At 32.5% G+C, this 14,833-nt stretch overlaps 2 protein-coding genes across 3 annotated transcripts; one reads left to right on the top strand and one right to left on the bottom strand.

The window, feature by feature from the left end:
- Positions 1-828: 828 nt before the first annotated feature.
- On the top strand, positions 829-7,130 carry LOC108324919 (homogentisate solanesyltransferase, chloroplastic). The gene is made up of 10 exons (XM_017557865.2): positions 829-1,293; positions 2,585-2,709; positions 2,802-2,948; positions 3,200-3,425; positions 3,568-3,641; positions 4,009-4,101; positions 4,282-4,399; positions 4,490-4,552; positions 5,889-5,921; positions 6,848-7,130. Exons 1-10 carry the CDS (start codon positions 1,102-1,104, stop codon positions 6,920-6,922), a joined length of 1,146 nt encoding a protein of 381 aa, XP_017413354.1. The 5' UTR covers positions 829-1,101; the 3' UTR covers positions 6,923-7,130.
- A 1,578-nt stretch (positions 7,131-8,708) lies between these two features.
- Positions 8,709-13,468, bottom strand: LOC108325493 (IQ domain-containing protein IQM6). Of its 2 annotated transcripts, none has more exons than XM_017558573.2 (9): positions 13,124-13,468; positions 11,734-12,025; positions 11,224-11,338; positions 11,064-11,129; positions 10,901-10,989; positions 10,725-10,812; positions 10,308-10,538; positions 10,099-10,200; positions 8,709-9,865 (listed from the first exon to the last, which is right to left on the bottom strand). In XM_017558573.2, exons 2-9 carry the CDS (start codon positions 12,018-12,020, stop codon positions 9,158-9,160), a joined length of 1,686 nt encoding a protein of 561 aa, XP_017414062.1. In that variant the 5' UTR covers positions 12,021-12,025; positions 13,124-13,468; the 3' UTR covers positions 8,709-9,157. The 2 variants fall into 2 exon arrangements, with proteins under 2 accessions (XP_017414062.1, XP_052730788.1); XM_052874828.1 differs by having other exon boundaries at positions 11,758-12,025.
- Between the last annotated feature and the right edge of the window lie 1,365 nt (positions 13,469-14,833).

Raw genomic sequence — 14,833 nt, 5'->3', positions numbered from 1 at the left:
ACTATTTACAGATACATTTTAAATTATATATTTAAAAGTATTAAATGTCAAACGAAAAAAGAGTTGACCCGTGCATTAAAAAATAAATTCATTTTTTATTATTTCTAACAATTATAATTATATACAATTAGTCTTTTCTAACACAAAATTTACAACTTCATATTTATCAAATTTGTAATAATTCATTAGTTCCTCTTATATATCAAATTTCTGATCATAACAAATATTCATTTCAATTATATCTAACTATTACCTAAAATAATTCCTTAAACCCATCATCATACACCAATTTAATTATTATTATACATTTTAATATTTAAAAATAAACATATAATTATGTTTTAGTATATGTAATGATATAATAATATAATTATTTAACCTTTTTTTTAAATTATTAAACTTTTCATTTCGATATCACATTTATACATTATATATAATTATAATAGTTAAATACATGTATTTAAATTTTATTTATTTAAATATAAAAAAATTATATTATACTTTTACAAAAGAAATAATAAAGGAAAAATTGGTTTTATAATAATTTTCTTTTAATTTTACGCATCTTATCACCATTAATATGTAATAATACGCTGATATGTTAAAAAGATATAAAAAAACCAATGTTTTCTGTTGCATTTTTTTTGGCCTTTGATGTTTTATGGTTTTAAATATTTATGTGTTCATCAATACATAATGTGAATGTCGAAAAAAAAGGATAAATTTTGAGAACTTTTTTATATAAAATAGTAAACTAAATATTATTATTGTTGTTATTATTTAAAAAAAAAAAAAACAAAGGAAAACATAATCTAAGTTAAGTGGTGGTGGCCATAGAAGAATGCTAGCTTGTTTGAGGACGGATAGGTCTGCCAAAATCAATGCCAATGAATGTTAAGCAATTTGCATCAGAAACTATGTTGTTCTTCCAAAAATCATGTTCTTAACGTGCTTTTGAGGCATTCACCTTGAACTTCAACGTATCCTACAACACTATGCAACTGTGACTGTTTTTCAGGAAGGAGTTTCCAGACAATTCTTTTGCCTTGTGTCTGAGATTTGGAGTGTTTTTTTTTGTTAGCTAGCTGTGTTCAGCTTCGCATGGAGCTCTCACTCTCTCCAACTCCACATCGGGTTCCTTCCACAATTCCCTATTTGAATTCAGCTAGACTGTGCACTAAGGCCACACTTAGATTTTCCAGTCACTTCCACTCAATTGGGTTGCAACATCACCAACACAGATGCTGCTCAATTCCGGTTTCCAAGAGACCGCAGAGACCCAGTTCCATAAGGGTATGTTTGCTTTCCCTTAAAGTTCCAATTTTGATTCATTTACTTGTGCTTTCCCGAGAAAAAGAAAAGAATAAAATTGATGGGTTTTGCTGAATGTTTTCAAACTGTGACTCCTTCTGTGCTTGGAATAGTGGGAAATTTCTCAATCTGTAAATATGATTGTCTGGAATGTCATTTCTTTTGAATGTTCCACTCCTCTGGTGTTCATGACTTCGTTCAAGAACTGGTTGTTCAGAAACTGGAGACTGTGATTGGTTCTGTGATACTGACCCAATTACCTTTTCTATCTTCCTTTCTGTCTTTTAATATGTATGTATGTGTGTGTACATACACACACACACATATATATATATATATATATATATATATATATATATATATATATATATATATATATATATATATATAATTTTAGTTTTATTCATTATATATATATTTATGATTTAGAGAATATGCAGCTGCTATATAAACTTGTTATTTTCATTTAATATAAGTAGGTTTGGAAGGATAGTTTCAACCACATGTGCTAGAGAGATTGTAAAGTTTCCTAAGTGAATTCATTGACCTTGGGGTGAAGATTTAGTATTTAACAGAAGTAAAAATATTACAGTAGACGTGTACAAATCATGTTTGAGATGGTTAGATTATGTAGTGATTTAGTTGAGTCTACAGAGAAAACAAAAAAAACAAAAAATGACGACGATACCAATGGAATGTGGTTGGAGTAAGATAGAGGCCAGGTCACTTCTACAAAGGCAAGTCAACGGGTAAGGCTTTTTGTTTGGTGATTAATAGGATCAATATTGCAATAATAGTATAGAAAAACTATGGTATCTTGACAAACTATCATGGCATTGGCATGGAAAAACGATCAAAACAATTCAATGTGGTAATAGAACAATTGAAATAAAAGGTGCCAACAATAACATGCAGCGATGCTGATGATTGTAGTGAGGTGAGCTGCAAATAGAGAAGTAAGAAATATGAACTGACATGTTTTATATACAGTAAGAGTGTTAGTGGATTGTGGTTGTCACAGTGTTAAGTAGAAGTCAGTAGATATGATTTTTTTTTCTGATTATTTAATACACACTGTATCAACGAAACTTGGAAAATTGGGCTCAGAAGATTACAATTTAACTGCAATTGTAAGCATTTAGTGTTTACTTAGTCTCTTTAACTTTACTATAACCGACTTTATTTTGGTTTAAAGGACATTTTTGACCTACTTTTTGATCTTGGATGATATTTGAGTCTTCTTTATAAGTTTAAATGAAAATAATGCTGGCAGGCTTGCACTGGAGTTGGAGCTGCTGGATCTGATCGTCCATTAGTTGAAAGACTTTTAGATTTGAAAGATGCTTGCTGGAGATTTTTAAGGCCACATACTATACGTGGTACAGCACTAGGCTCATTGTGAGTAACTTTATAACTAGCTAGCAACTGTTTCATGCAGCTTCATGCCAAGTATACTTTGTCTGAGCTTTATTTTCTCTTTGTTTTTACAGTGCTTTGGTGGCAAGAGCATTGATTGAGCACACAAATTTGATAAAGTGGTCTCTTTTGTTCAAAGCTTTCTCTGGTCTTTTTGCCCTGATTTGCGGAAATGGTTATATAGTTGGCATCAATCAAATCTATGACATTAGCATTGACAAGTATGGTGCAGAAATATAAACAACTGTCTTATTACATGTTGTCTTCCACTTGTTTTTTTCCTCTCCATGATTCCCATTTCACATTTCTTACGAAGTTTCAATATTTTTTTCTTGAACATGTTTAACTGCACAGGAATTTCATTTTAAGATTCTTCTGTTCTGGTTCCAAAATTTTCCAGTTGTAGTTACATGCCTATGAAATAAATCCTGAGAGTAATATTAGCCTAAGTTGGTTTTATATTCTTTTTCAGGGTAAACAAACCTTATTTACCTATAGCTGCCGGAGATCTTTCTGTCCAATCTGCATGGTTCTTGGTTATATTTTTTGCAGTAGCTGGGCTGTTGATTGTGGGGTTCAACTTTGGGCCCTTCATTTTATCTCTTTACACACTTGGCCTTTTCTTGGGTACCATCTATTCCGTTCCTCCATTTAGAATGAAACGCTTTCCTGTTGCTGCATTTCTTATAATTGCTACGGTATGATAAGTCCCAAACTTTTCAGTAACACCGACAATTTTATCAATTTGTTTGTTTTTTATTTTGGGAAATTAAGTTGGCAGTTGAATTTTAAGTAGTTGGGAATATATTTGAACAAGATTGACAGAAGAGTCTTATGCAGGTACGAGGGTTTCTCCTTAACTTCGGTGTCTACTATGCCACCAGAGCTGCCCTTGGACTTGCATTTGAATGGAGGTGGGTTATGGCTTATCATTTATTGCTTTGTATCTGTAATTGGTTAAGTTGAACCACTGAGCTCATGGTTTATGATGTTTAATAGAGGATCACTGAAGAGTATACTGATTATGATTTTTTTGATGTTTTATCCAAGAAAATAATTGAAAAAAAAGAACAAATATCTAAGGTGGAGTTGCTAAATTGAGGGCACCTCTAACTTATAACGGTCATAATGTTAGAAGGACGAATTCCACACTTCCAATATAAATTGTGCTTAGCTAACATCAATGAAAGCTTATGGTGTTAGCTTTTCACCACATTTTTTTTAAGTGTGCAACTTATCTTTTGTGAGCTTATTATATATTTCTTGTATCTCTGGCTGCAGCTCTCCCGTGGTTTTCATCACAACCTTTGTAACATTTTTCGCATTGGTAATTGCTATAACAAAAGATCTTCCTGATGTTGAAGGAGATCGCAAGTAAGTTTTGGTACCCAATTGAGGTTCATTGATCTTATTTTCCTGGGCTGTTAATTTTTCTGTTCACCTCTATTCCAATAAATATGTGTATAATATATATGTGTGTGTGCATATGCTCTGTATAAAGCATAATCTGCTTTCACGCTTTAATATGGTGCTGCATGTCTTAACTAACTTCAGGTATCAAATATCAACCTTTGCTACAAAATTAGGAGTTCGGAACATTGCTTTCCTAGGTTCTGGAATTTTGCTGATGAACTATATTGTTTCAGTATTGGCAGCAGTTTACATGCCCCAGGTGAATATCAACTTGCATCATGTGCCTAGCATGAAATTCTACATTCATTCATGAAAACAAAACCTAATGTGCTTTCCGAACTGTTAACAGGATTTCAGGAGTTGGTTGCTCATACCAGCTCATATAACTTTTGCAATAAGCTTGATTTACCAGGTTTGTTAATTGGATTAATAACTGTTACAAATGTTATCATTCTAGTTTAGTGGATTTTCATAAACGTTTTATTTAGTCCAATTTACTCTGAATTGTATTTTGTTAATTATTTTAGTTATATTTGTTTACAGCTGTCGATTTTCTCTAGATTTTTTTTAGTTTAACTTGGATACATGTGTTCCTGAACAATATGAATAGTAGTACTATATCAGTCCTCAATTATAAGACTTTTCCAGTGACTGAGATTTTTTTTTTTCTCGGAAAGTTTGAGGGTTGTGGGAGGAATAAACTGATAGAAAAAGAGAGGAAAACAGAAGAGACACCAGAACATAGAGGAAGAAGCATTAGCTCTATTAAATCAAAACTCGTGACCTGAAACATGCAGGGGCTAATAAAACAAGCTTCTCCTATGTAGATAGAGATTCTAACAAGATATTCAAGCCAAATGCATCATAATCCAACATTAAAGAACCCATTTGCTCAAGGCTTTACACTCGTTGAAAGAGGAAAAGAACAAGAGACATGTAAAGATTCCATGTGTGAAATTACACAGCCAATGGTCTTATTCATATGAAGAGACATAAATAGGATGAACAACTGTTGCCCTAATTACATTAGCTTATTATATCTCGTAATATCTCTAAGTACAATGTTTCCCTATTAACATAACATCTAGCAATACATATTTCTACTTCCAAAACCAATGAAATAAACATAGTAGAGTTCCATCAAGACTTAACTTGTTCTTCACAAGGTTGTTGAATCATTCAGTATTAACTTCACAGAAGTTTTCCACCTTTCCTCTGAAAGTTGGTGCTAGTATGCAGTCTGTGATATTAGTGGACTGCCCAGTGCCTACTTTCTGATTTTAAGTCCAAAAACCAAATTGTCCACATGAAGGGAAACCAAAATAGATCCCCAGAACTCTTACCCCTCTCATCTAACAGTATAGCTTTACCCGTTTTCATCTTAATATTAGATGGCATAAGATATAACCTATTGTGATCAAGACTGTGAGTGCTTTGAGATATCCATGGCACCATAAACTGTAGTATTTTACCCGTATCTAAGATTCTTAAGATTGTGGGGGACATGTTATGCTGATTGGAGTGTATTGACAATATATGCTTGTTGATATTACAAAGCAAAGCATTTCCCTCCTCTAGTGTTGTTGAGATTTTGTCTACCTAATGCACTATATGCTTATTGAGACCTTAGTGCTATGCAGGATAGACTTGTCTGGTGCTTCTCATTTTTCTGTTTCTTTCTTTTTTTCATAATGCACGAGTGGTTGTGAAATTGTAAGATAGACATGACTTGTTTTCTTGTATTTCAGGCACGGGTACTAGAACAAGCAAATTATACCAAGGTAATATTTCTATAAGAAAATGATTGTAGCAACTTATTAATTGCTTTTAATGCTCAGATATTGGACCTCTATTTTTGTCTCTTGTAGCAAAACGACTTTGGATGACGTGAATCACTTCAACTACTTATCAACAAACCTTCTTATGGCACATTAGTTAATATCATTACTTATTTATTGGTTAAATACTCATACCGTGGCACTAAATAATAGATTGACTGATACAACATTCCTGTAGTTTAGTGTTATTAGGTCAGGATAACATAGCAATGCCAATTGGCTTTTTAAAGAACTTGCTTTCCTTGTTCTGGTAATTCCACTTTGTCCTGTTGGGGTCCATATAGAGACAGTTGGAAGTCTCATATCAACTAGAGGTAAGACCAATTTAGAGTATATAAGTGGGTGCAAACCTCACCTTACAAGCCAGTTTTGTGGAGTTGAGTTAGACTTAAAATCCACTTCTTAACATAGTATTAGAGCTATGGTTAGAGCCTATCATATACCTCGGCGTGAGGGGGGTATGTTGAAAGTCTCACATTGACTAGAGGTAAGGCCAATTTGGAGTATATAAATTTAGAGTATATAAGTGGGTGCAAACCTCACTTTACAAGCCGATTTTGTAAGGTTGAGTTAGGCTTAAAGTTCACTTCTTAATAGAGACCAAGATTTTTTATTAATGCAGTATGAATAGTTCAATACTCTATTACTATAGGTGGCAAAAATGCAGTGACCAAATTATTCTTTTAAAAATATGTAGTCTCCCACATCAATGATTTTATAATAGGACTACAATAAAAAACAGTTTCCAAAATATTGAGTAAATAGCTTTCTGTACACCGTCTCTACTGGCCTAAGTGAAGCATTTTTTATTTCTTATCTCTTCCACTAGTGTTTAAGCTGCTTTTAAAATGTCTGTCTGTATGATGCAGGATGCAATATCAGGATTCTATCGATTCATATGGAATCTGTTCTATGCTGAGTATGCAATATTTCCTTTCATATAGGAAACATCGCTATGTTTTTCCTTGACAAAAGGTGCACACCTGCATAGTTGGAGAAATCTTCTTTGTTGTATCAAGTATCAGTTAATAAACTAACTATTTGGTTTTTTTAGTATGTTTGTATGTAAATGTTTGATATTATTTGCTTTTACTTTGATGTAATGCCATTAACATATTTCATAATATTACACAGAAAATGTTTTGTATTGTTTTTGTACCTCTACTATTTTTTGGTGATCAGTTTTAGCTAAAACATGTGTAGTTTATTTTACAAGCATAGAGATGTAAAGTGTCAAAACAAAATATGTTTATGTGGCATCACTCAACTTTTGGATTTCATTTGTGGGCATTGGGTCTGGTGACCAAGGTGCATAATTTTCCTTATAACAGTTGTACAACTCTAATTTTGATTACAGAAAAGTTAAAACAATACATAAGGTTTGATCTTTGGTGATACCTCCATATATAGTGATATATAGAGAAACAATAATCATGGTATTACATAACACATTTAATACGCATGTAAATACAAAAGATAAAACTCTAAACGTATATTTAATATGGATGTTGATGAGTGATTGGGAGACATACAATGTAGGGTGAAGAAAGAGGATTAAGGCAATATTGTATAATAGAAATTGTATAATGCTGTGTTGAACTTTTTGTATTTCTTTCTATCTTTTTGTAATTAAGAACTTTTTTTGGCATTATTTGCTATTTGGCTAATTAGATAACTTGTTGAATCAGATTAATTAATTGGGAAAACCTATTAATCTTAGATTAATAATATAAACAGGCATTTGTTGATTTTTATAATTAGTTGACTCATTTATTTAAGAAGCTTTTTCCATGTGGAGAGAAATTCTCATTAGATTTTTGTGAAATTTTTTTTATTCTTTTCTTTAAGTTATTGATTTAGGGTGAGTTTTTTCTCAACTTATCAATTAATCTTATTTTGGCCTTCTGTTTCATCTTTTACCTCTTCTGTATTTTCAATTTTGTCAATTTTCATATTACTAATTTCATAAACAATCCAATTATCCTAATCCAAAATCAGGCGTTGATCAAATGTTTGTTTGTATAAGAGTTATTGAAGATCTACCAAGATGTGTGATAAGAGTTATTCAAGATGTACCAAGATGTTCAAGACGTATCAAGATGTCAACAAATTTAACATTCCTAATGGTTTGTGTAAAGTTCTTTATATTATGAGTGTGTAAACTATTTATTCTCATCTTCTTTTGTTTGGATTTTACTACAAATTCGAAATGATATTTATATGCATTAAAAATATAAACACTGTAGAATAGTGAGAAAACGGCTGAGACGATTACACATTTTTAATGATAGATAAAGGTACTCAAATCGTAAGAATCACGAGAAAAAGTAAAATATGCTTATGCAACCTAATCTCTTTATGTTCGTAATCAACATTTTCTACACAGTAATAACTGAAAGCAGGACTGTGTTTTATTTTCTGAATAACTGCTTGAAATTAATGTTTTTCTTTTGTTTGGAACTGTTCTTTATAATAGAAGCCATAGTAGACAACATTATTGAAAAAAAGTGCAAATGTGTGATATGACTGATATCAGCCATGGAAGTTGTGATTTTCCTCTTAAGCTGTTGCAATTTTAAACTCCATCAGCAACACGAAATGCATTCATCACCGGCTCTTATTTTAATTTTCACTCATATAATTATCAAAGTACTTCATAATGTGTTGTTAAGTGCACCTCTATCACTCATAGTTGAACTTCAAAATATAGCACATTGTACATACCTCAAATCTCAACCCGATCAGGGTGTTTATTTATATCTTATATTAAGGATTGAAACCACTACGCAACAATTTTGGTGTTGGTAACAATTAATATATTCTGACTACCTATTTCATCTTGTCTATAGTATATAAGATAAACAGAGTACATGTTTTGAAGGATAACAAAGGTGGGGATTTGAGAAATTTTCTGCGTAACTATACATGTTATTAATGATTTGCAAGTTGCTATTATCTCAATCTAGATTGGATGAAAGAAGCCGATCAGATTCTATCCTCATTGGGAATCAGAAGATACAAAGTTATTTTGTTCCTCATCCATCACACGACCTACAAAAAACTATATGGCTTAGAAGAATGGCACTAAAAGCATTGCAAAAAGAACTCCTATGTCATTTTCTCAGCAGAAGTGGCATCCCTTAATTGCCACTTCATCCTATGTGTTGTCAGCTGATACACTAGCTGCTTAAGGCACTTGGAGCATCAGGCAAAGAAGGTGGAAAAGCAATATGAGGGCTGAAGCGGGATAAAGGTGGTAGCCGGGGAGATGGATTCGTTGTTCTTATCCTTGGAGACAAATTTTGCTGCTCCAAAATCAAATTCTGAAGCTCTAGTGGGTAGTCTCTCATGCAACCAATTCGAGGGCCTGCACCTGTTGTCCATTTAGTAGACAAGTGATTAGCCAATTGATATGATTTCCTTCCCTTGTGGGAATCTATCCTCTTCAAGATTTGCTCCTTTGGAATAGTATTCCCATCTTCATTTTGATGTTCAGCAAACATGTTTGATTTTGAAACCATGAATTCCTCCTCCTTTATGAATGATTCTTCTGCTGTCTCATAACCACTGTCTGATGACGCATAAGGAGAATAAAATTGGGTACGAGGACCGGTTTCTTGCTCTCCAAAAAATTCAGGCACTATAACTCTTTTTGGTATCTCAATTCTTGCTATTTTTGATCCCAGTCTTAGAGACAATTTTGACAAAGGTGGTTGAGAGGTTGAATCAGCATTAGAATCCTCATTTCTCAAGTCAGGGAGCTTTTCAGGTGATGTGTTGCTGCTTTCTGTTTCAATGTTTGGAGGTTTCATGGCCTCTAAAATATTTTGTTGGAAGATATCTTGGTTGTTTCCAGCTATGTCTTCTTCTTCGTCATCTGGACTTTTCTGGATATAAGAAAATGGAAATCAGCATTTCACAAGAATTTTCATTCATCTGATGGAATGAAAATTGCAATTAGCTAATTTTTTGTGCATGGTCAAAGTTAAAATCTAGCTATAATTCCATCCCAAGTTAACTATAAAGAGATAATAGTGAATATGTAGTTCTGTTAATCTAGGAGTTTAATTTTCTTCAGTAATGCAAATCCTGAAGAAAAGTTACCCTTTAGTCATTTTACCTTTACATCTGTAAGATCCACATTATTCTCCACAAGGAATGACATGAGTTCCTCAAAATTTTCTTCTGTTGGGAGATAATGCCCACTGTGAGGCCAAACCGCCTTTGGAGTTTAAAAAGTCTATTGTCAGTATGCAATACAACAGCATATAGAAAGAAAAGGAAAACAATATTCTATATCCATTATCAGGTTTCTGTCCTTCTTCATACCTTAAGAACACCATCTTCTGCCACTAGTCTACCAGCAGACAATGTGGCTCCCCCTGCTAGGAAGCTTGAATGTTGAAATGTGCCCTTGGTCTTCTGCCCTACATAAAGAGTCTTGGATGTACTAAGTACAAAAATCCACTTTGCTTTTCCTGTTGTGTCAACAGGTTTCCCACTTTTCTTATACATGAGCCTTCCATCCTCAATAACTACTTCATAATCCATTCTCTCCACCTGCAAAAGAAACAGCTTTTAAAATTACTTTTACATGTTGCTTGACAGTTAAGGTACATAAACAGCTTTGAGTTTTTCTCTAAAGTAAAATATCATGGCTTGTTCATGACATATTTTAACATGACATTGATTCCTATGGTTGAAAAAGAAGATGAAAAGGGAAATCAAAGGGAACAACAAACTCACTGGACCAAGATATTTGATGCACTGCTGCTGAAGTTTTAATCTGGAACATCTCTCAGAAAGTACTTCCTTGCCTTCCCCAACATCAAGCCTACACTTGTAGGTTGATTTATCCGTTAGTTTGATTGAAAGTTACATGTTAAACAGAAATTGGATTTTCATTCTTGTTACAATCTTACCAATAGAAGAAAGGTTCATAGCTATCACAGCGAAGCCATTTCACATAATAAAATTGAAGATTGTGACCATAGCGATGTCGAGGGTCAATCTGTTCAAGTTGGCAACCAGTTAGAGAAATTATCAGTTTAATTTGAACAATGTCACTTTAGCTATGAGACTTACTGCCTCTAGCCAGTGCTGCAAAGCAAGTTTCCGAGCCTTCACATCCTTAGACAGACCCTTTCCAACCTATTATTAAACACAGTGAAAACATCTTACTAGTCTTTCAATCTACAACATCAACAACTCAACATATTATGATACAAGTCATGTCAGAGCCTACCTTGGCAGCTCTCTTCCTCGCCCTAGACCACCGTGACATGGCGGTCTCCGGTTTCTCAATGTCAAAAAAGGATATTGAACTGCGCTTAAGTTCGGCAAAATCCAAAGCCTTCCACCTATACATACAAATTTAGTTCAGTAACAACCAATATCATGGACATCTTTGTCTTTCATAGAGAGCACAAGCACATGGGTAATGGAAACTTTTTCAATTCCCTCATCTTTCAACTAAATTTGACAGCACTCTATGAGATTGCTCAAGACTCCTAAATCTAAAAGTGTTCACTCTCATACAAAAGATGAGTAAATAGTATATACATTGACAATGTACATTATTTTTATTTGTCATCCAAACACAGATTATATAGTAAATTTGTTGACATTTATAATAGTTGTCTGAAAAATTATACCTACCCTGATGTATGGTTGGTTGACACTGTAAAAAATGAATTGACATACGAAGTAACAAACAAAATGGACAATGTTTTATGTAAATTCCAATTGTGTTTACCCAGGTACATGTGTTGAAACTAACCATCTCTGCTCTGCAAGAACTGCACAATCTGCAAGTTGCCTCCTTGTCCTAAAACTTTTGTATACTTTCTGCAACCTCAGCGCAGCTTGATCCCATATACTATGTGTCCCCCGCAATGGCATGTATGTGTTTTTCTCCAACCACTTACCACTACTGTCTCTACTCTTTGTGCTTTCTGCTTTACCAAAGTCCTTTTCCAAATCTGCTTTAGGAGATCTTAAAGAAAACATGCTTTCTAACTCGACCGAACCTCCAACCATCATCTTCCCTGCATATTTGGATTTCTGCGAGTCAAGTTTTAAGTCTTAACCATTAGACTAACTCACAGAAAAATATGTTCTATATCTTCACCTCTGAAGTTGATCCACCTCAAGAGAAACTTTCACAATAATATCCAAATCAAGTAATATGCACGGTAAGGCTTTTCTCATGTAATAAATTGCTATAAATATAACTCAAATAAACAAAATTTAAGGGTACAACCAAGTTTAGAAAAAGAATTAGGAAAAAAGAACAAAGCTTGGAGCCATGATTAGCATTTTATTACATGTAGCAGACATTAAGATCTTTCAATCTTCGCCCACTAAGGTTTTTGAAAAGCTTCATGGACTCTTAGCATTCATGATCCTTTGTAGAAAGAGGAAGGAAAAGAAATGCATGAATGGGCATAAATTCCAATAATTTTTATTTGGACTTCGAAATCTTCAGAGCAGAAAGAAAAGTGAATAAATTCCAATAATCGCCAGATAAAATTACTGGCCTATAAGCTTTAATTATATTTTCTGTCTCAGTGTCTTGTCCAGCCAAAACCAAATCCAATAATTCCATAAAAATTGATACGCAAAAGACTTATCCGTTGCTTCATCAGATAGGTTTCTATAGAATCCAAAAAATGACATATAGAACAAAGAATCAAATCTTCAACAGTGACAGTTTTAAAAAAAAATAAAATCAAACATTGTCTTGTCTAACATTCAGAAAAGGAGTTGAGGGACATTGTCATTGTTGGTACCAATTTATAACATACCAACAACAAAAAATGATCAAATTGTCTCTTAATCCTCCTTCCCTTATGAATGCTTTGATGCCATTTTCCTCACTCTCACCTCCCCAACGTAGAAAAAACCAATGCCATGGTTGTGATCAAACCAGAAAACATGCAACCAACATGGCACATATTCAATCATAAAACATTGTCACATCTTTATGCATGTTTGAATATTGAAAAAGACAATGACAACATATTTTTATGTATATACATATATACATATATCGTAGGCCAACACCATATAACAACAACATCATCAACACCAATGTCTTTGTCATTGTCATTGTCATTGATGATTATGAAGGAGCATCAGCGTACCTGAATATGTGAAGTGGGATGAAGGAAGAGGAAAGGCTGAAGGAGGTGTCCGGCAGAGACAGAGAGAGATGAGAGATTGAACAACAACAGCAACAAACAAAAGGGTAGAGAGAGAAGATGAATGTGGAGAGAAAAGAAGGAAGGGATCCACCCAGAAAGGAGGTGGCACAATGGAGGGTGGCAACGTAAGAGAGAGAATGAAAGAGAGAGCGAAGAATGTGGGAAGAGGGTGCCTATGTGTATTGCTATGCTGTGCTCTCTCTTCCTTACAATGCTCATTGCAAACAAACACGTTGTGCCATGTTTATATGCTATTCTTGCACCACCCTTTTATAGACAAAATAACATTGCAAAATAAATAATGAAAATACAGAGAATGAAGGAATGACAAGACCATGGAAATGGAAACACAAAATTGAAAAAGGTTACTTTGTTTGTTTCTACGATGTTGTTTGGAGTGAAGTGAGACATGCAAGCTGTCTCTCAAACTCTGACTAACTCATATAACATCATTTTCTTTTTCTTTTTCCTTTTGCATTTTCTACAATGAGTTCATTCATTTATTTTCTCATTATAATTATAATCTGTATTTTTATATCTTAATAAATTTTACTTCTAGACAAAAAAAAAATATTCGTGGGAGGAAAAGTTTCACTAAGGGGAATCATATTTTCAGTAAAAATTAATTATTGAACAGAATGTGTGATCCTTTGCATCAAATTAGTTTATTTTAGATGTTTATTTAGTTACAGTTACATCCTTGTTGTAAAAAATATGCAATTTCAGTATTTTAATATGCCTTTTTTAAATTTAGTAATTTGGTTTTGTAAGTTATTATAAATAAGTAGATCTGATGAATAGTTTGAGTCGGTTGGGTCCAATCTCACCTAATATGTCACTTTATAAGGTTGTATTGAACAGTTGTAAGCGTTTGTTCTCTTTTCAAAAATAAAAAATTACTTTAAATATAAAACAAAAACAAGTAGGCATTTTAAAATTAAGAAAATTATTGAATTTAATTTTAGATATAATAATTTCATATACAAATAAATATAAATTATAATATATATCTATTTATCTATGCGTATGTGTGTTTTAGAAAAATATTATTATTTTACTTTTTTTAAAATATAATTATTACTTTGTAAATTACACAAACTTATAAATTTATGAGTTAGTCCATTCTATGTCCATTTAAAATGTAGGTTAAATTGGTTGAATAAAAAGCGACTTAATATAGTTTGGATAATTTTTTTTAAAAAAAAAAAACAGTCAACTTGACTGAAATTATTTTAACAACTTTACAAATAAAAAATGATTTTCATTACAGTTTTCTTTTAAGGTGTATTCCATAGTTATCTCAAATTATGTCACATTAACTTTGCACCTAAATTGGTTAATTATACGAAAACTAAAACTATAATAATATATATCGTAATTGAAAGAGTATTTGTTAAATTTATCCTTATCAAAATAATTTAAATATGTAACAAAAATTGTCTGTTAATATATAAATATTACGAAAATAATAAAAAAAACATTTGAAAGAGTGTCACTTATATACTTGGTTATAATTTTTATTATATGCATATTATTCGTAAATTCTTAACTGTTATTTATCTTTTATTGTATTATTAGATTATGTTTATTTTATCGATGAATTGTTAGTATGTATTATGGAAGAATTGAACTGATAACCTATATCTATTT

The sequence above is a fragment of the Vigna angularis genome, chromosome 3, assembly GCF_016808095.1.
Source record: "Vigna angularis cultivar LongXiaoDou No.4 chromosome 3, ASM1680809v1, whole genome shotgun sequence".
In the NCBI taxonomy this organism is placed as follows: Eukaryota; Viridiplantae; Streptophyta; class Magnoliopsida; order Fabales; family Fabaceae; genus Vigna; species Vigna angularis.
Note: the sequence above shows the minus strand (reverse complement) of the source record. Positions and strands in the feature narration are given on the sequence as shown.

Excerpts from the sequence above, each read along its gene's own strand:
- LOC108324919 (XM_017557865.2), top strand. The coding sequence starts at position 1,102 with ATGGAGCTCTCACTCTCTCCAACTCCACATCGGGTTCCTTCCACAATT. Across the intron at positions 2,710-2,801 it reads GGTACAGCACTAGGCTCATT|TGCTTTGGTGGCAAGAGCAT; the intron begins GTGAGTAACTTT and ends TTGTTTTTACAG. Across the intron at positions 4,102-4,281 it reads GATGTTGAAGGAGATCGCAA|GTATCAAATATCAACCTTTG; the intron begins GTAAGTTTTGGT and ends AACTAACTTCAG.
- LOC108325493 (XM_017558573.2), bottom strand. The coding sequence starts at position 12,020 with ATGATGGTTGGAGGTTCGGTCGAGTTAGAAAGCATGTTTTCTTTAAGA. Across the intron at positions 11,339-11,733 it reads GTTTCAACACATGTACCTGG|GTGGAAGGCTTTGGATTTTG; the intron begins GTAAACACAATT and ends TTGTATGTATAG. Across the intron at positions 10,990-11,063 it reads TGCAGCACTGGCTAGAGGCA|ATTGACCCTCGACATCGCTA; the intron begins GTAAGTCTCATA and ends CAACTTGAACAG.